General features: G+C 44.2%; 1 protein-coding gene across 1 annotated transcript; it reads left to right on the forward strand.

Moving 5' to 3' along the window:
- Positions 1-10,146: 10,146 nt before the first annotated feature.
- On the forward strand, positions 10,147-10,965 carry LOC119975557 (probable G-protein coupled receptor 139). The gene has a single exon (XM_038815343.1). The coding sequence runs from the start codon at positions 10,147-10,149 to the stop codon at positions 10,963-10,965; it is 819 nt and encodes a 272-aa protein (XP_038671271.1).
- The last annotated feature ends 9,993 nt before the right edge of the window (positions 10,966-20,958 follow it).

A 20,958-nucleotide genomic window follows, 5' to 3' on the forward strand; every position in this document is an offset into this window, starting at 1 on the left:
AAAGGCCTCGAGCAGCAGGCAGAGCAGCCAGAGCTACACATGGGGAAGAGGGCCGGCGGCCGAGCTTTCGCTTCCCTAATTGCAGACAGCAGTATCCTGTTCGGCTGGCGATCTCAAGCACCCCACCCACAACTGCAGACTCGCTAGCTGAGTCCACCTGGAGAAGATCAAATATCCCATCGAAGGTTTAGAGGAAGGCTTCCTTACTGCATGGGGGCTATTTGTCGGTCTTTTCCAACACCTGTTTTTGCCAACAACAGTCAATCGAGAGGGAACTGAAAGGATAAGATAGAGTAAAGGAAAATACTATCAAAAGCAAAGTGGGAACGCCAGGGACGCAAAACCCGGGGGGGGGGGGCAGGGTAGAAGGCAAAGAGTCTGAGACCTACAAACAGGGACAACACTGAGGGAGGGGGTAGGGCCAAAAAGAAAACGTCTGAAGCCGACGAAGGGAGAAAATAAAGTGTGGGAGGGAAAGGCGGTGAGAAGCACACCTCCGGATCATCCAAGGGAAGGCAGCAAGAGAGGGTGTGCTGGGGAAGGAATAGGGAAAGGAGGGCTGGCGTGGGGTGCAGGGGATGGAAGGACACGACGATCTGCAGGGCAGCAATTTATAATTAAAGTGACGAAAGACAAAGCCTTTTTTTATACGATGCAATAAATGAAAATGGACGTCAATGTGGATAATGTTCAAAATGCCAATAAATACATTTTAAAAATAAGAAATTATATAAAGATCAATCGTTTTCTTTGTTCGGCAGAGAGGTATCTGGATTTCCCATCAACCTACAATACATTATTTGATGTTTGGATCTGACCTGAGTAACGCGTGTTCCTTTCTTTCTATATCGCCGAACATTTGATTTTGTGTTTGATGCACATTGAGGAGATTCGTGAATATTGAAATCTCACTCCTCCTCGGAACAAACGTCCGGTCTCCCAGCCGGATCGAATCAAAATATTTTATGTGTTCTTATTTTGTGAGATGTTGACGTCGCCGGCTATGCCGTCATTTACTGTTATCACTGATTGTCCTGAATGTGAGGGCGACCTGCCTTCTTTATTTTGCGTTCATGGGATGTGGGTGCCGCAGACAGGGCCAGAATTTGTTGCCCATCCCTAATTGTCGTTGTGGGGGCAGTTAAGAGTCAAACACATTGCTGTGGAAATTGAGTCACATATAGGCCAGACTAAGTCAGGATGGCAGATTTCCTACCTGATAGGACATTAGTGAACCAGATGGGCATTTACGACAATCAAAAAACAAATGCAGCCAATTTTTTGTAAGGGCGGCATATGGGTCTGTGGTTAGCACTGGGACTGCGATTGTGAGGACCCAGCGTTGAATCCCGGACTGAGTCCCTTTCCCTTTGGAGATTGCACATTCTCCCCATATCTGCGTAAGTTTCACTCCACAACCTAACGGTGCGCTGTTAGGTGCATTGGCCACGCTAATTTTCCCCTTAACTAGAAAAAAAAACAATAATTCGTGTAAGTAGAGAGACAGTGCTTCGAGGGATTGAGATTTTTGACCCGGTGACAGTGAAGAAATTTCGATGTTTACAACTCCTGGTGTGAGTGACTTGGCTGTAAATTGCCTTGTGGTGGGGTTACTATCTGTGTTCTGCCGTTTGCATCTAGATGATAGTGGTCGCGAGCTAAATGTTGTTGTCGAAGTGGCCTTTGCGAGTTCCTTCACTGCATCCTCTAATTCATCCTGCTCCAATTTCCATGTTGCATAAGTTTTCAAAAAGTAAAGAAACTGGGGAAGTGACTAATTACAATGCAAAATTATTAAAAGCTTCTATGCCTCCAGAAGGCTGTGTCTTACCGAATTGAAAGGCGAGGTGACTGGCACTTGAGCCTTTGTTGAACTTCCTTGTAATATTGCCGGAGTCTGACGACCGGTCGATCAGTGTTAAGAATGGTTTATTATATTTCCCTACCTTGCCTCTGAAACTTAGTTGGTTTATGTTGCTACTAAGCGAGCGGAAGACCATGGTTGCCAAATTTGTCAGAAGAAACAACCGTTCGAACACATGATGTCCCACGAATCTGCCACGGAATTAATTATAGTCATTCCCCACATAGCTGAGCATTTCTCTCCTCTGAACAGACTTACTGAACCAAACCTGAAGGTTTAAAACACAGAAAATGTTGGAATAGTCCAATAGGTCCAGCAGCATCTGAGGAGAGAGAAACAGAGTTAATTCTTCGAATCCACTATGATTCTCCTTTTTCGGATCTGAACGTTCAGCAAGAAGTTATTGCATTCCCTCTCAGTGCAACTCGTAGAATGCTACCAAAAGAGTACAATCAGACTCAAACAGATGGGTTCCCAACTCTTTCCTCAACCGTATTTCTTTCGGCTAGTTTTGTGTGAATTTGCTCCCAAACTTTGGACATTTTGTTCTTTCCGTCTGTCGCCTCACGGTCTAGTTGTACAATCGGCCTTGTATGTGCACCTTCACGTCAGTAAAATCAATTTACAGTGAGTTAAAGGCAGGGATTGCAGATAAATCTTCAACCTCCCGGACAATCAGGAAACCTGCATCTCTTTCTACTCACGCCGTCTTCAGCTAAGTAAGACACACACACCGCCTGTGGCCGTTGAATACCTCGGAGGTTTCATGCGACGTTTTCTGACATAACATTTGCAAGATCAGCGACTGAGAACTCTCCACAAATACAATCTCGTCTGCCCAGTGCACCCTTTTATCTCTTTCTCTTCCTTTCAATCTGTCGATCGTGGATCACTGTCATTTGCAAATGAACTTTCTTTTCTCATTTCAAAAGAAAGTTTGGACGCAGAGTACAGTGAACAAGAGAAAAAAAAGCATTTAACCTGCTGCCGTCACAGTTAAAGCTGACAATAGCTCCGTCTGGTACTTTACCTGAAGGCTTCCACTGCAGTATTGAAACTCTTATTCTCGAATTCCAACACTCTTAGAATTTCTGCCCGTGCCTAATTAAACTTCTTGATCGAATCTCCGCTTTTTCTAAACTGTGCGCACACGCCATTGCAGAAACAGAGCTGCAGTTATTATGTAGTTCTGTGAACTTCGACCGTTGCATTGTGGCTGCAGTAACCTCAGCTCTTTGGGGCAACTCTTACACGGTAAATTATTTTATCTTTCTGAAGATGCTGCCAGACATCCTGTAGTTCAAAGAATTCTATGTTTGGACCCTTATCCTTTACTTTTTACACCAGGGACCTGCCTATTCATCAATATACCAGAAGGTTCCTCCATGTCCATCACCTGTACTGAGCAAATCAGGGCTAATTCGTTGTTCGAGCAGGGAATTATCTCGATAATGCATGATTTGAACCAAGAAAGTAACGGTGGTGCTATCATAAAAAAGACACAAATCAATTGTCGGCATTGTAGAAATAGTGATATGAACCGATAACAACACGCAGGCACAGGATAACATGTGCGCACAACTGTTACACAGTTTATCTTAGAGTTATGACAGTCCACGTTGGCAGTTTCAAATATCATATCAAATGTAAACGTAAAAGTGTCATCAACAATCAAAACCTTCGTATACCTTGCCAAAGCAAGCTATAGAACTAAATCAAGATCGTTGCGATCAATGCTGTTTGTGTTCTGTTCAGCCAGGGAACATGCGTGTTCAATGTGGGAACAAGCTCCCTGATCGAAGAAGTTGAATCTCATCCTCAGTGTAAACAATTAGTGACTGCCTGAAATCGATGAATGTGGATCATTCATACACTTTCTTAAAACCGACCAGTTCCTCGGCTGTAACCACCCAACTTCATGCTCTGCAAATGGTCCACAGGTTGTATACTGATCCAGCTGAGTTTCTGCCACTGGGAGGCAATCAGTTTTAGCCTAACTGGCTGCGTCCCAGAAGACTCAAGTATGGTGCCAGCCGCTGCCAGCCGTTTATGTAGAAGGAGGGTACAGCAAAACGATTGTTACAAACTGTTACTTTGAACGACAAACCATCGCACAGAATGCCATCATCGAACAAAGGTGCACCTCGTAAGAATTGGAAGTCTCCAACTATCGGAGCAGGGCGTGCGTGAAAGAGTAGCGAGGTTTGGTGCAGCAACAGTACAAGATAAAGAATTGAACCTATTGCAACTTTATGCAGCAGACCTCCACCACAGTCGTGGAAAGATTATGTGTCCGTTCCGAGGTTTGCATGGAATCTTATCATTTTGAAAAGATTGTCGGTGAAATCGTTCCATTTGTGAGGGAGACACAGCCGGAGTGAGCACATCCAGAGTGGGAATTGCAACTTGGTAATTTGGTGCAGAGAGGTAATCGGGAAAGGTAAGTGGTAAATCTAATTCTGCTGTTTTTCAGTTAAAAGTGCAGTGTGTAGCTTAGTGTCTGATTGGCTGAAGCTGCCCCCACCCTAATTGCTGAGAGGCAGTTATGTGTCAGTCTCCTGAGGCCTGTTTAGGGGCACACATGGCAGTTTGTATTCTTCTCTTTGAATTTTAGGTATTTTTGAGTCATCGGTTAGCTGAGGTCTGCATAAAAGACAGACAGGAAGCGCACTCAGTAAGCTTGCGCTTGTCAAGGAGACACAGCCGGAGTGAAGCACATCCAGAGTGGGATTTGCAACTTGGTAATTTGGTACAGTGAGGTAATTCGGTACAGAATGAGAGAAGGTGCTTTTTCGGAGGTGCTTTTTAACCCTGGTAAGTGACTGCTAAGTAGTTTTTCTTTTCATTGTCTAATTTATTAATTTTTATTTTGAAATTGTAGTTGTATAAGTTTACCTAAGGTTTAAGACATGGCAGGAGATCCCAGCCCCGTGCCATGCTCCTCGTGTGCGATTTGGGAGTTTAGGGACACGTCGACTGTCACTTGGTCTTTCACGTGCAAGAAGTGTGTTCAGTTGCAGCTCCAGTTGGACCGCTTGACGGTTCTGGAGCTGCGGATGGACTCACTTTGGATCATCTGCGATGCTGAGGAGGTCGTGGATAGCACGTTTAGCGAGTTGGTCACACAGCAGGTGAACGTTACTGAGGGAGATAGCAAATGGGTGACCAAAAGACAGAGTAAGAGGAGGAACGCAGTGCAGGTGGCCCTTGCGGTCATCTCCCTGCAAAACAGATATACCGCTTTGGATATTGTTGGGGGAGATGGCTCACCAGGGGAAGACAGCAGCAAGTTTCATGGCACCGTGGCTGGCTCTGCTGCACAGCAGGGCAGGGTGAAAAATGACAGGGCTATAATGATAGGGGACTCGATGGTAAGGTGAATAGGCAGGCGGTTCTGTGGATGCAATCGAGACTCCAGGATGGTATGTTGCCTCCCTGGTGCAAGGGTCAAGGATGTCTCGGAGACCCGGCATGACATTCGGGGGGGGGGGGGGGGTGAACAGCCAGCTGTCGTGGTGCACATAGGCACCAACGATATAGGTAAAAAAAATGGAATGAGGTCCTTCAAGCGGAATTCAGGGAGTTAGGAGTGAAACTAAAAAGTAGGACCTCAAAGTTAGTAAAGTCAGGATTCCTACCAGTGCCACGCGCTAGTCAGAGTAGGAATGTCAGGATAGATAGGATGAATGGGTGGCTCGGGAGATGGTGCAAGAGGGAGGGATTCAAATTTCAGGGGCATTATGACCGGTTCTGGGGCAGGTGGGACCAGTGCAATCTGGACGGTCTGCACCTGGACAGGACTGGAACCGATGCCCTGGGGGGGGGGGGGGGGGGGGGTTGCTGTTTGCTAGAGCTGTTGGGGAGGGTTTAAACTAATGTGGCAGGGGGATGGGAGCCGATGCTGGAAGTTGGAAGGTAGTAAAACAGGGACAGAAGCAAAATGAAGTAAGGGGAAAAGTGCAAGGCAGAGAGGACATAGGCAAAAATCTAAAAGGGCGACAGTACAAGGTACAGTGACTGAGCAGAGCTCAGTGAATAGGCCCAGTAATACTAAAAGGAATAAAACTGGAGATGTTAACATTCAAATCAGAGCTAAAAAAACCCAACGTAAGTGTACTTTACCTGAATGCTCGTAGTATTCGGAATAAAGTAAATGAGTTGATGGCACAAATCATCGTCAATGACTATGATTTAGTGGCCATTACTGAAACATGGTTAAAGGATGGTCACGACTGGGAGTTAAATATCCGTGGGTATCAAACTATTCAGAAGGACAGAGTGGATGGTAAGGGAGGTGGTTTTGCTCTGTTATTGAAGGATGACATCCGGGCAATAGTAATGGATCACATCGGTGCTATGGAGGGTAAGGTTGAATCCATTTGGGTGGAAATCAGGAATAGTAAGGCGAAAAAGTCATTGATAGGAGTAGTCTATTGGCCACCAAATAGTAACGTTATGGTGGGGCAGGCAATAAACATCGAAATAACTGATGCGTGTAGAAATGGTACAGCAGTTATCATGGGGGATTTAAATCTACATGTCGATTGGTTTAAACAGGTTAGTCAAGGCATCCTTGAGGAGAAGTTTATAGAATGTATCCGCAATAGTTTCCTAGAACTCGATGCAATGGAACCTACGAGGGAACAAGAAGTCCTAGATCTTGTCCTGTGTAATGAGACAGGATTGAATCATGATCACATAGTTAGGGATCCTCTCGGAAGGAGCGATCACAATATGGAGGAATTTATAATACAGATGGGGGGTCAGAAAGTAAAATCAAATACTAGTGTTTTGCGTTTAAACAAAGGAGGCTAAAGGAAGAAAAGACTCCTGGCCATGATGGAATGCATCCCGGAGTGCTAAAAGTGATGGCTAGAGAAATTGCAGATGCACTAATGGTGATTTACCAAAATTCAGGAGACTCTGGTGTGGTCCCGGTGGATTGGAAATTAGCAAACGTGACACCACTGTTTAAAAAAGGAGGTAGGCAGAGAGCAGGAAATATTAGGCCAGTGAGTGTTACTTCGGTAGTAGGGAAGATGCTGGAATATATCATCATGGAAGAAATAGCGAGGCATCTGGATAGCAATTGTCCCATTGGGCAGGCGCAACAGGTCGTGCCTAACTAATTTAGTGGAATTTCTTGTGGACATTACCAGTGCAGTAGATGACGGGGAGCCAATGGATGTGGTATATCTGGATTTTCAGAAATCCTTTGACAAGGTGCCACACAAAAGGTTGCAGCATAAGATAAAGATGCATGGCATTAAGGTAAAGTAGTAGCATGGATAGATGATTGGTTAATTAATACAAAGCAAAGAGTGGGGATTAATGGGTGTTTCTCTGGTTGGCAATCATTAGCTAGTGGTGTCCCACAGGGTTCCGTGTTGGGCCCACAATTGTTCACAATTTAAATAGATATTTTGGAGTTGGGGACCAAGGGCAATGTGTCCAGGTTTGCAGATGACACTAAGGTGAGTGGTAATGCGAAAAGTGCAGAGGATACTGGAAGTCTGCAGAAGGATTTGGATAGGTTAAGTGAATGGGCTAGAGTCTGGCAGATGGAATGCAGTGTTGACAAATGTGAGGTTATCCATTTTGGTAGGAATAACAGCCAACGGGATTATTATTTATACGATAAAATATTAAAGCATGCCGCTGTGCAGAGACCTGGGTCTGCTAGTGCATGAGTCACAGAAAGTTGGTTTACAGGTGCAACAGGTGATTAAGAAGGCAAATGAAATGTTGTCCTTCATTGCTAGAGGGATGGAGTTTATGACTAGGGAAGTTATGTTGCAATTGTATAAGGTGTTAGTGAGGCCACACCTGGAGAAGTGTGTTCAGTTTTGGTCTCCTTATTTGAAAAATGACATACTGGCACTGGAGGGTGTGCAGACGAGATTCACTAGGTTAATCCCAGAGTTTAAGGGGTTTGATTATGAGGAGAGGTTGAGTAGACTGGGACTGTACTCGTTGGAATTTTGAAAGATGAGGGGGGATCTTATAGAAACATTTATAATTTTGAAGGGAATGGATCGGGTAGATGTGGGCAGATTGTTTCCACTGGCGGTTGAAAGCAGAACTAGGGGACATTGCCTCAAAATAAGGGGAAGTAGATGTAGGACTGTGTTTATGAGGAATTTCTTCAGCCAAAATTGAGGCTCCTTCATTAAATGTTTTTAAGGTAAAGATAGCTAGTTTTTTGATGAATAAAGGGATTAAGGGTTATGATGTTCGGGCCGGAAAGTGGAGCTGAGTCCACAAAAGGTCAGCCATGATCTGATTGAATGCCGGAGCAGGGTCGAGGGGCCAGATGGCCTACTCCTTCTCCTAGTTCATATGTTCTTATGTTCTTATGAAATTTGCCTCGAAAGGGAAAATGCTGGAAAATCTCAGCAAGTCTGGCAGCATCTGTAGGGAGAGAAAAGAGCTAACGTTTCGAGTCCGATGACTCTTTTTCAAAGCGCAAATTTGCCTGCCTGTAAAGTAACCTTGCTTCATTTTTCTTTATACTTTCACAAAATGGGGGTTACGAGCACTGCAATCATTATCACCCTTACACAGGCGTGAAAATATGATGGGAGGCGGCATATCCTACAGCGAATAAAATCCGCGTGATTTTTCTATTTACAAATTCTCTTATTTGGGAATTAGAGCCAAATGAAATTAAGGAACAGCGATAAACACTAAAGGTAAATTGTGCTCTGCTGCCGTGTTTAACTGCAAAAGAGGGGAAATGAAGGATGTGCGTGAATATTGCTATGTCAATAAATACAACCTCGTGTAAACTGGACTAGATTTCCACCATATCACATGGTTCTTACCAATTAATGTCTTCATCTACCTCAGCTCAAACGTTATTTATACTAAGAGTCCTATTGACGTTTCAAACTTTGTCAATGTGGTTGCTGAGAATGGGGTTATTTAAATAGTTCAACAAGTAAAGAAACGAAACAATTTGAAATTTTCTTCGTGAAACAAAATTCCAATATGTGTTTTGCATAGACTCCACTGTATATTTCATGTCATGCACGAGTCCTTGGGGTAACGTCGATACATTAACCAGCTCCTGACGTAGGATATAACTCACATCACTGCACAAATCCCCAGGTGACAATCTCCATAGAGGATAGATTATGGGTTTCAGAACATTTCATCTGCATATTCTTCGAGATTGGCACGGTCGAAGCCCAGGACTCGGCAGAACAGACATTTGTGCTTCTCAGAAAAACATGGGATACCCTGTAATTTACCAGATAGACCTCATTTATTACCCAGTTCTTGCAGCCGTCGGTATTCCTGGTAAGTCAGTTGAAACGTGACAGTGCACTTAACCATCAGTACGAAACCGTTACCTGTTTGGTGCTATCAGTTATGTGTGGAAACAATTTTATGCTTGGTCAATATTATTTTTCATTCAAATGGTAATATTTAGTTCGCGTTCACCGTATCGTTGAGCCGACAATGGTTACAGGAGAAAATTCCCCGCGGATGTCACGCACCGAGATTTGACGAGAAAGCAAACAGCAATTTGGTTTGAAATTTGTTCTGATGGATTCCGGCATGTTATCGTTGTTTAACTGAAAAGGAAGTTCGGAAAAGTTTTGCTATTCTTACTGCCGCTGACGGCAGGTTAGTTGTCAATGGCTTTAGAAGGGGCGATGTTGACACTGATCGTGGAAAACGGACGTTAGTGATCCGCATACCGCTAAATATTCCTTTTTATCGCAGAAGGTTAAAACCTAAGCGAATCTATCACCAGAGAATTCGAAATTGCATATTTTGACAAAGATATCCAACAGGGCGAATGTGCACTCGGAATGTTGTGCAGATCATTTAACATCAGGTCGCATTCATTCTATTCATTTTATAGATGCACTGATTCCACATATTGAACAACCTTTGTTTTATACACACACAGTTACTCCAGAAATACCAGAAAAGTGTTATTGATTTAACTTAGCAAAAATATATACTTCATAGATCAAATTACTCCCAATTTCAGCTCATCTAGCGCTGCCTTGCTCTACATTTGTCGCATATTTTCTTTCCCAACAAGTATATTTCCACAATTAAAATTTATTTAACCAGAAACTAAAAGAGGCCCTGACATTTCAGTGGTTTATTAATTGTGATAAAATAATTCCAAAAATAAATATTTTGCGACGTGTCTGCAATAAATATTAATTACGCTTTTACTTACAGTCAACGTGGGGGCAAGTGTGATCCTTTCTCGAGGAAAGTGTGGGTTATCCAAATGCATTGCTCGCTATCTTGTTGCAATGGCAGTGGCAGATATTACTGTGGTAGTCATCCATGTGATATTACACAGGATTAACATCATGTACTTCCCACCAAGTTTTCTATTTTTGACTCCAGTGTGCATTATAAATGGCGTGGCATATATTGTAACTGTGGACTGTTCTGTCTGGTTTACTGTTGCCTTCACTTTTGACCTCTTTGTCGCAATTTGCTGTCAGATGCTGCAATCAAAGTACTGCACGGAGAAAACTGCAACAGTCGCCATCGGCTCTGTGTTTGTCCTCAGTTGCCTGAGGACCGTTCCCTTTTACTACATGAATAAACGTAGATTTATAATTGGTAACGTCGCATGGTATTGTGTCCCCACGGCTGATTATCTAACTTCCCCGTTGTGGAAGATATTCGAGTGGAAGAACAGTATCATCACCCCTGTATTACCAATTGTTTTGATATTGCTGCTCAATGCTTTGACTGTTAGACATATCAGAGTGGCGAACAGAATCCGCACGGCGCTGCGCAGCAACAATAAAAATCAGAATGACCTAGAGATGAAAAATCGGAGGAAATCAATAGTTTTGCTTTTCGCTATTTCCGCCAATTTCATCATCTTGTGGATGACGTATTTTGTGCATTCCGTAAAGTGGCCGGTAATGAACTTTTATTACACAGACAAATATTTCAGTAGCCCGATATATATCGCCCAGCAGGTTGCCTTTATGCTGCAACTTCTGAGTTCTTGCACAAACACTTGCATCTATGGACTGACACAAAAAAAATTGAGGCAGGAGCTTAAGAATGGCATAAAGTATCTGTTTACACTGAATGGGAAATTATGTTAACACTATTTAACGCCCATCGATCTAGAAGAGGGCTTGTAAATTTCTGGATAAGTTGCTTTTGGATTTCTCAGTTTTGAAAGCAGGTGAAAAGAAAAGAGAAAAATGATTCTCGTCAACAATGTTTCACTGAATTATATACTTATTCACTTAATGATTAAAATATTCAAATTGGATTTCATAATTGGAAAGCAAAATGTAGATTTTAAAACATGTAGTAATCTCGCGCGCCTAATGCCTCAATTATTATTTATCTAGATGCGCAGAATTTGTGCAGCAGCGTACTATTGAAAGAAAGTGTAATATTATTCTCGGAAAGCATCGATAAGTGTAAAAAGAAAAACATATTCCAACCAAACTACAAATCATAATTGGAACAACAGATGCAATTTGTGTTTTTTACAGAACAAATTCACCATTGAAAAAAACCCGCAAATGTTGTACAAGAACCTTCCTCCCAAAATACGCCAAATGGTCTTAAATATTAAGCAAACATCGATACACTTCTCATACCTTTACCTTTTCAGGATAGTCATGTGAGAGTAGCTTTAAGAAATGGCTGTTTAAGAAATGTACCTTTTTAGAATGGGTGTTTCTCAGTGATGCCAGTCTGTGGGTGGAGCTGGGCTGTCTCAGCTTTTTACTTTCGTTTTAGGCTGTTTGCTGCAATGTGTGTTTTAGTTTCGTTTTCAATGTTGGAACTGAAGCCAGACAGGGCAGGTGCACTGATCATCTCTCTGCCATGATGACTATCTCTTAATCACTTGGTGAATTCAGAATTATACATGTTCTCAGCGGTGAATGTAATGTTCTTCTGTTATAAGGTGTTTATTTTGTCTTCTGGAAGTTATTTGGGAAGTTATTAAAGTTATTAAAGATTACTTAGTGTTGTATTGTTTGGGAGTTTTATTTAAATTGATGGTTGCTGAGATGTTCTCTGTATGTTTTAAAAACATTGACTTAAGTTCATAGAATAAAAAATGTTTTGAAGCAAAACTTTTCCATTTCTGCTGCACCACACCTGTCGAGTGGGCCGCATGTTCCCCATACCACAGTCTATTAAATGTCAGGTGAGCTGCATGCTACTCTTTGGGTTCTCTAAACCCTGGCCCATAACAGTACTATTTGTTATTTCAGTGGAAGGTGCATATCTATGAGCACTTTTGCTGCACAGCTGGTTCGCGTTCGACCAGATGGAGCAGGAATCTACCCATCCCCTCCATAAAAAAAATCAAAGTCTGCTTCCACCAGGCAGTTTCAAATATTCAGCCCCTGTGAACGAAATAAATGCACCTCATCCGACCACTTACTTTCAAATTGTTCTAGATTCAGCCTCAAGAGGGAAGCTCCTCTCCGCAGCCATCCAGATCACATGTTTCAATGAACCCTCCCTTAGTTTAGGTGACAATACTGCGCACAGTGTTCCAGAAGTAACTTCGCTCATGTTTTTTTCATGGGACGTTGACGTCCAGCAAGTACTGTCCATGGGAATCAAGGGACATTTAAGAGATTACCACATTTCTTTGGATCTGGATTGACGTGTAGGCCAGGCCAGGTCATTAGTGCACCTGATTTGTTTTTACGACAATGTCTCATGGCCATCATTAGACTTTTAATTCCAGATTTTTAGTGAACAAATTTTCACGATCTGCAGTGGCAGGATTGGAAACGAGGTAATCTGGTTTACATGATGTGATAATGCCCGGATGGCACAGATTCACCTTTACAACTGACACCTAGCCTCGTACTGTGTTCAATTCCTCTCGCAAATAATGCAACCATTTCATTATTCCATTGGGCAGCACGGCAGCGCAGTGGTTAGCACTGTTGTTTCTCAGCGCCAAGGTCCCATGTTTGATTCCCGGCTTGGGTCACTGTCTAAGTGGAGTCAGCACGTTTGCCCCGTGTCGGCGTGGGTTTCCTCCGGGTGGTCCGGTTTCCTGCCACAGTCCAAAGATGTGCAGGTTAGGTAGATTAGCCATGCTAAATTGCCCTTGTGTCCAAAAACGCTTAGGTTGTGTTACTGGGTTCGGGGGATAGTGTGGACGTGTGCCTGCTAAGTGCAGTACTCTTTACAAGGGACGGTGTAGACTCAATAAGACCTCCTTATGCATTGTAAATTCTATGTCGATTAGATTTTCTAGTTTTTTACTGTGCCTTTTCCAATTCGTCAACTTGGACACTCATGTTGTTCTGCATCTCAGAATTTTGCACTTTGTCAATATTCAGAGAATACAATTTTATTTTATTCTTCCAGTCAAAATCGACAATTAAACGTTGTTCCACATTAAACACCATTTTCCTGGAAACTGCCACATTAACTTCATAATCTACAAATTTTTGTACCCTCCTCATCTCCTCAGCACAGCTTAATTTTGTTCTCATCGTTGTGTTATCAGGACATTCGGTAATCATTCCAGGTATTCATCCAGATCATTTGCATAAATTGTAAATACTGAGGCCCAGCACTGTGCCCTATGGCTCATCACCAATCTGGAAAATAACGAATGATATCCGCAGTCGGCTTCCAGCGAGCGAGTCAACCTTCAATTTATGCCCACATGTTTCTGACATACCATGAACTTTTATTTTACGCCATAACCTTTGATAGCGCACTTTAACAAATGCCATCTGGAAGTCTAACTACAGCACGTCCACGGTTTTCCCTTGATTGACAACACATGTTAGCCGATTAAATAACTTCGAAAGGTTGTTCAAACATGACTTGCTGCGTCCATAATCATGTTGACTCCACCTGAATACCGTGAACATAACTACGTGCCCTGCTATAAGCCCTTTACATATCGACATTTGCCACTCTTCCAAATGAGTGATAGGAAGTTAGCTTTCGTTAAGTTTCCCGCTTTCTGTCTTCCAGCCTTTTTGATTAATGTGATCACGTTTTCTCGTGCTGCCTTACAACTGTTTGCATCAGTGTATAGAACAGGTCAGTACAGTTCTTCGTTACTAAACTTGAGAACATCTTTAGACTAACTTCTGCTGAAGCCCACATTCGATGGTAAAAAATGTGATCCTCTCCAGGTCCCCGGTCTCCTGGTCCTGAATGGAATTATTTTATCAAATTCTCTCCTACATCACTGCAATCAACGAAAACAACTTTCGACTGCTTTGAGATTATTCCCACTCGGCTGATAGTCACTGAAACGCTGTGCCTACTCTCAGCAGCGCGGAGTTTATGTTTCAGGCCAATGACGTTTGGCTCATGAAACATTGCACATTCTGACGAATGTGCGATTCACATCTTTAATCAGGGTCATGGTGCTGATAATGCTGAACAAATCCAAACTTAAGTAGGGGTAAATACAGTCTGTCCATTCCACCGTGCAGTTATCTGTGTAAGAGCTGATCAATCACTCTTCAAAGTTTGGTAGCGTTGACCAACATGGCGAAATTATATTGTCACTAGATCAGACCCAGCGGAATGGTCTGGTAGCCCAGGTTCGCAGGTGAAATTGGAACCGAATTTTAAAATAAATCCATCGATGACCATAAAACAATTGACGATTGTCGTGAAATCTCGTCAGGAGAAGGAAATCTGCCGTAGTTCTTACCTTGCCTGCATGTAACTTCAGATCACGCCGAAGGGCAATTAATAAAGGATAATAAATGCTAGCTCAGCTAAACATGGCCGCATCCATGAGAGAATATTTAAGAATTAAATCGTAAAAGTTAAAAACAAATCAATTTAGAGTACTCAATTATTTATTTTCTTTCCAATTAAGGGGATATTTATCCTGGCCAATCCACCTAACTTGCAAATCTTCGGGTCGTGGGGGTGAAAACCGCGCAGACACGGGGTGAATGTGCAAACTCCACATGGATAGTGACCCAGGGTCGGGATTCGAACCCGGGTCCTCAGTGTAGTCCCAGTGCTAATCACTGCACCACCCTGCGGCCCTCCTTAAAACGTTTCGAAGCACATATTCAGTTCAACAGCGTCACCCACGCTCGTGTCACTCTTTAGTTATTTTTTAAACAATAATTTTACTAGTGTCATAAGAAGGGTTACATTAACATGGTAATGAAGTTGCTGTGTGAAGCGCCTAGTCGCCACACTCGACTGCTATTTGGAACCCTGGTGGAGAATTTAGAATGTGCAAGTTACCGAACAGCACATATTTCGGGACTTGTGGGAGGGAACTGGAGCACCCGCAGGAAACCAACGCAGACAACGTGCAGACTCCACACCGACAGTAACCAAAGCCCGGAGTCGAACCTGGGACGCTGGAGCAGCGAAGCAATAGTGCTACCGACGATGGTACCGCTGTTTCTTCAAGTCACGACAAAGTAGGATTATGCAGGCATGAATTGGAGTTGTCCAGTCACTGGGATAGTGTGGGCATGGGTGGATGTTCTTTCAGTGGTGGGTGTAGACTCGATGGACCGGATGACGTACTTCTGAAATGCAGGTGTTCCGTTCTATGATTCTATTCTATTAAAATATGGTGCAACATTATATACTGGACAGATAGCAAGAATCTTAACAAGGCCTTCTTACGGATGATTATTACCTGTGAGCGCCTTCAACACCATTATCCCAACACGTCTAATAATCCAGCTCTGCAACTTTGGACATGACCCTTCCCTCTGCAGCTAGATCGTTGACTTCCTCACCAACAGACCACAGGCTGGCAGGATAGGCAACAACAACTCCTCCGCAATAGTTCTCAACACTGGGGACACGCAAGTATGTTTGCCCAGTCCTCGACTGTACTCCCTATACACACAAGACGGTGTGGCAAGATTTAGCTCCAATTCAATCTATAAGTTTGCAGAAGATACAACTGTGTAGTCTCATATATCAAACAACGACGAATCAGACGACAGAAGGGAGGTAGATCACTTGGTTGCATGGTGTACCGAAAAACACTTCTCTGGAAAGGCAGGAAAGTCCAAGGAACTGATCATCGACTTCGTGAAGCATCGCGCGACACACCCCCCCGTCTAAATCAATGGCGCCCAAGTATTGATTTTGAGGTTTACGTTCCTGGGGGTCACCACCACCAACAATCTGTCCTGGTCCACTCACGTTCATGTAACAGTCACGAAAGCCAAACAACGACTCTACTTCCCACGGAAGCTAAAGAAATTCCGCATGTCAGCATCGACTCTCATAAATGTCTGCAGATGTGGGATAGAGAGCATCCTATCCGGATGCATTGCAGCTTGGTATGTCATCTGCTCGACCCAAGATCGCAAGAAACTGCATAGTGTGGTGAACACAGCCCAACGCATCACACAAGATTATCAACCTCCCATTGAGTCTGTATAGCCCCCCTCGTCGACACATTCCGGTGTCTGTTCTGGTAGAGTTCAGAGGGAGAATTCAGAATGTCAAAATTACCTAACAGCATGTCTTTCTGGACTTGTGGGAGGAAACTGGAGCAATCAGAGGAACCCCATGCAGACACGGGAAGAACGTGCATACTCCATGTAAACTATTTATACCCTGTAGCAAGATTTCCTTGACTATGTTTGCTAAAATCATTTCGTGGCCCCTTTCTGCTCTCCTAATTGCACGTTTCAGTTCCTTCCGACTTTCACTGTCCTCCTGAAGGGCTTCGTAGGTTTCTAGATGCCGAGACCTATCATATGCCTGCTCTTTCCCTTTGACTAAGTTTACAATTTCCGTTGTAATCTATGATTCCAGAATCCTGCCAATTCGATCCTTCATGTTTGCGAGGATATGCCTCTCCTGCACTTCAATCACCTAGCTTTTAGACGCCTCCCAACTGTCAGATGTGGACTGGTCTTCAAACAGCCGCTCCCAATCCACATTCCCTAGTTCCTGTCATTGTGTATGTAATTGACCCTCGCCCAATTAAACACCCTCACCATCGGACGTACTTTCCCTTATCTGTGGCTATTCGAAGTCTTCTGGAATTATGGTCGCTAAGCCCAACACCCCCATCACTGAAACGCCCATCAGCTGATCTGGCCTATTCCCAAAGGCCCAGCGTCATTCACGTTGTTAGACCTGCCGTGTTAGTTTGTCAACATTTTGTACCTAAATCCCTGCTGCACGCATATAACAAATTGCTCTCCATTCGAACCCCTGGCGACAAGGGATTTCATGTCTATATGGGGGCTGTTAAAGTCGCGTATTACAACTAAACGGTAGCACAGTGCTTCGCACAGTTGCTTCACAGCCCGAGGGACCCGGGTTCGATTCCCGGCTTGAGTCACTGTCTGTGGAGTATGCACGTTCTTCCCATTTCTGCATGGGTTTCCTTCGGGTTCTTCGGATTTCTCCCATAGTCCCATTGTCCAAAGATGTGAAAGTTCGGTGGATTGGTCACTATAAATTGCTCCGTAATATCCAGAAAGCTCAGGTGGAGTTCGTGGGTAACGGGGATAGGGTGGAGGTGCCCGCTGAGGATTCGTGCTCTTTCAGGGGCCCGTGTGGACTCGATAGACAGACCTACTTCTGCACTGTAAATTCTATGATTCTATGGTAGCAATGATGAAGTAAGTAACGCCACTACACAATGGCAGATCCTCAGTGCTCCATGGTTTGCGTCTTCCGGATTTTAATGCATTGAACTAGAGGATTGACCTACTTATAACCTACCACAGTTCCCTTTATTCGAAAATTGCAACATGCGAATGACGGGGAATCGCCAAATCAACAACTATTGTTTCCCTTGCTCATCAAAATATGCCGAACAAACTGATAAGAAAATTAGCAACCCGTTTATGATCCTAAATTGTGCTCATATGATCGCTCATTTTGGCTTGCTCGACACGGGTTATATTCATTTGCGTGTAGCCAGTCACTGTAAACAAATGGAATATTCGAGCCTTACGTTGCCCATTATTTTCCCACGGGTGCGCCTCGCCAAATCATAGTCGACGTGCCCAGCCATCAGCACCCGATTTTCCAGTCATATAAATTATTGAGACGGCTTGGGATTTGCAATCTTGCGCTGTCCTGAATTTTATTCTTTCTTCTTTGGATCTTGGATTTGATGCCTAATTTCTCTCGCCCTGTGGCTTGATAGGCTATTTCAGTGGGGCGAGGGGGGGGGGGGGGGGGGGGGTTTGTGTCAAACAAATCGCTATGTACGCTTAGAGTCACACCGACCGGATAAGTACGGCTGATTTCCTTCATGAGCATTGTGCAACAATCGGCAATGGTTTCATCGACTTTTAATTCTAGTTTTTTTTATTGAATTAAATTGCATATAGCCAGATTCGAACTTGGTATGCCAGCCCATAACCGATTACTCGATGATTAATCCAGTAATAATACCACTGCGCTGACGCTCCGGGTACTAAAGAGGAAGCTTCAACAATAGGTTTCTCTTTTCAGCAATATTTGTTGCTGCAGTAACAAACGACTGTTTCGAACTGCCCTCATGATTTAAACAAGGTCACAAGTTTGATCTCTCCATATGCTGACGGAAGGCCACTTATTTTTCAGTATTTCGGAACAATTATAATGCAAACTTTGCAAATAACTCCACACAAAGCAGCATGGGAAATATGTTTGAATAAAACATTTGCGACTAAATGGTCGTTTATTTTTCATTATTTTTCAGATAAATGCTCAATTTCCTGATAACGGTCAGATTGCGGTTCCAAATGGCACAAACAAAAGATTGAACGGAAAGCTCACAGGTGACCAATAGTAGCTTATGTTGGCAATACAGCTACATAAACCGTCGGGAGCACATCATTCTCTGAACTATTTAGAACACAACGCAGTTCCATACATTTGTGAAATGCGTATCTTATTTGAAGTCATGACGCTGAACAAAGAGAAAATACCGCTTTAATTCGTCTTTGTTCGGACAACATTTGGAATCAATCCCGCAGTTCACAAACCTATATGAGCACAATATATTCTAATTTATTGAACACTCTAATATAAACTCGATGTTAACTACGTGCCATGCGCCCAAGGTAACACTAGAGGACAGGTCACAGAATGCGATATCGGAGATGTCAGTGTTCGGGGCTTCTGGTGTGCACCATGGAGTAAGTGGTCACACACAACGCAGCTCCTGCCCAAGGTTACAGAAAAGATCTCTTTTTTAATCAATACGGGGTGGGATTTTGATGAAATGGCGTAGGTGAATGTTGGAGGAGTACGTTCCCCCAGGAATGGTATGTTTCTTGGTTACCAGACCCACAGAAACAGTGAAAGATTTGGCTGAAGCTGCAACAAAGATCAAAGCTTCTTCCAGCATGCAGGCGGTGGAAGGGCGATCTTAAAGGCCTCAAGCTGACTTGAGGGGCTTTTGAAAGCTGAATTCTAGCAGCAGAGGTAACAACTGTGAAAAGATCTCACCAAGGCCATTGAAGAAGCGGTGACGGCTGAATTCCGGAGGCAGCCACGTGTTGGAGGGCTCCCGTTCGGGAACGGTATTGTCGGGGATTGACGCCCGGTCCGAGGGGCAGCGAAGGGGGTGAAGGCCAGGAGAAAGCACAGGGAAGGGCTATGTCGAGGTCCAGTAAGAAAACGGCTGTGAAACCAGCTGAAAGCTCGTCGGGGAGTAGAAACGTCACCGTGGGGACACCAAGGAAGATGGATGCTGGGGCGCCAGGGGAGGCCGCTTTGCTTACAGCTGAGGAAATAACTAATGTAATGGCTGCGGAATTCGAAAAACAGTTTACTAAATACATGGAGACAATAAGGAAGGAGATAAGGGAGGGTTTGAGTGTGCTGGTGGAGGAGGCGATTTCCCTGGTGACGACGGCATTGACGAGCGCAGTGGCAGAGGTGCGGGAGCAAGGAAGTGGAGGAGAATTTATTGCAGCATGGTCATAATCTTACATCGGTGGGGAAGGAGATTCGGAAGGTGTGGAGATTAATAAGGATCTGCGAGGAAAAATGGAAGACCTGGAAAACAGATCCAGGCGACAGAATGTGAGGATTGTGGGACTGCCCAAAGGAGTTGAAGGGCCGATACCGACTGAGTATTTTGCTGCGATGCTGGCTAAACTATTGGGGGAGAGGGAGGGTCCCTCCCGATATGAACTGGATCGGGCTCATCGGTTGTGGGGGCCTGTACCAAAGGCTAGTGAGCCGCCAAGGATAGTGACTCTGTGCTTCCGTAGGTACAGTGTGAAGGAGATGGTCCTGTGCTGGGCCAAGCAGAAGCGGGTGGTGCAGTAGGTTGGAGCTGGTATACGTGTATACCAGGACTTTATGGTGGAGCTGGTGACATGGTGGGCTACTTTCAACCTGATGAAGTGGGCACTGTACGTTAGCAAGGTGCAGTGCGACATTGTATATCCAGCGAAGCTGGGGGTGACTTACAAGCTCAAGGACTTTTATTTTAGAACAGGGTAGGCAGCGGAGCAGTTTGCGATGGCAGACGGACTGTGGCAGAACTGAGAAATTGAGAAATGACCATGTGCCGATGTAACTTCATGTCTGTATTTTCTTTTTTTTGTTTGTTTATTTCACTGCAGCAGGTGCGTGGGCTAAAGGACACGGTGTTGTTTATGTTTGGACAAGGGAAGTGATGGGACTTTCACTCGAAGTGAGGCTCTTTGTGGTGTTGGTGGATATGTGGAGTTTGTGTGCTAAAAGGGGATTTTGGGGCTTTCGTAGGCTCGGGCAAGGGGGAAAGGGACGCGGGCGGGGCCCCCCACGTTGGCCGGTCTAAGCCGGCCAGTGAACTGGATTCAGGTGGGGGAGGGGCTACGGCTTTCGGAGCCTGGCTGAACAGAGTCCGAGTTGTCTAGCCGGGGTGGAAAGTTGGGGGGAAGGAACCGAGATTGGGGGAAGGAGTTTTACAAGAGGCAGTGGACGGGAGTTGTGGAGGAGTGGCGGGGGGGGGGGGGGACGGTTACAACTCTTGGGTATCATGTAGGGCGCTCTTTCAGGGGTTGGACGGCCTTGTGTGTGGGGGGGGGGGGGGGTGGAGTGGACACTATGGTGACCATGGGCGGTCCAAGCTCCTTTTTTCTTTTTCTCCTTTGTTTTTTGTTTCCACCGTGGGAGAGTTTGTTTTATTGGATGCA

Source organism: Scyliorhinus canicula, chromosome 13 (genome assembly GCF_902713615.1).
Source record: "Scyliorhinus canicula chromosome 13, sScyCan1.1, whole genome shotgun sequence".
Classification (NCBI taxonomy): domain Eukaryota; kingdom Metazoa; phylum Chordata; class Chondrichthyes; order Carcharhiniformes; family Scyliorhinidae; genus Scyliorhinus; species Scyliorhinus canicula.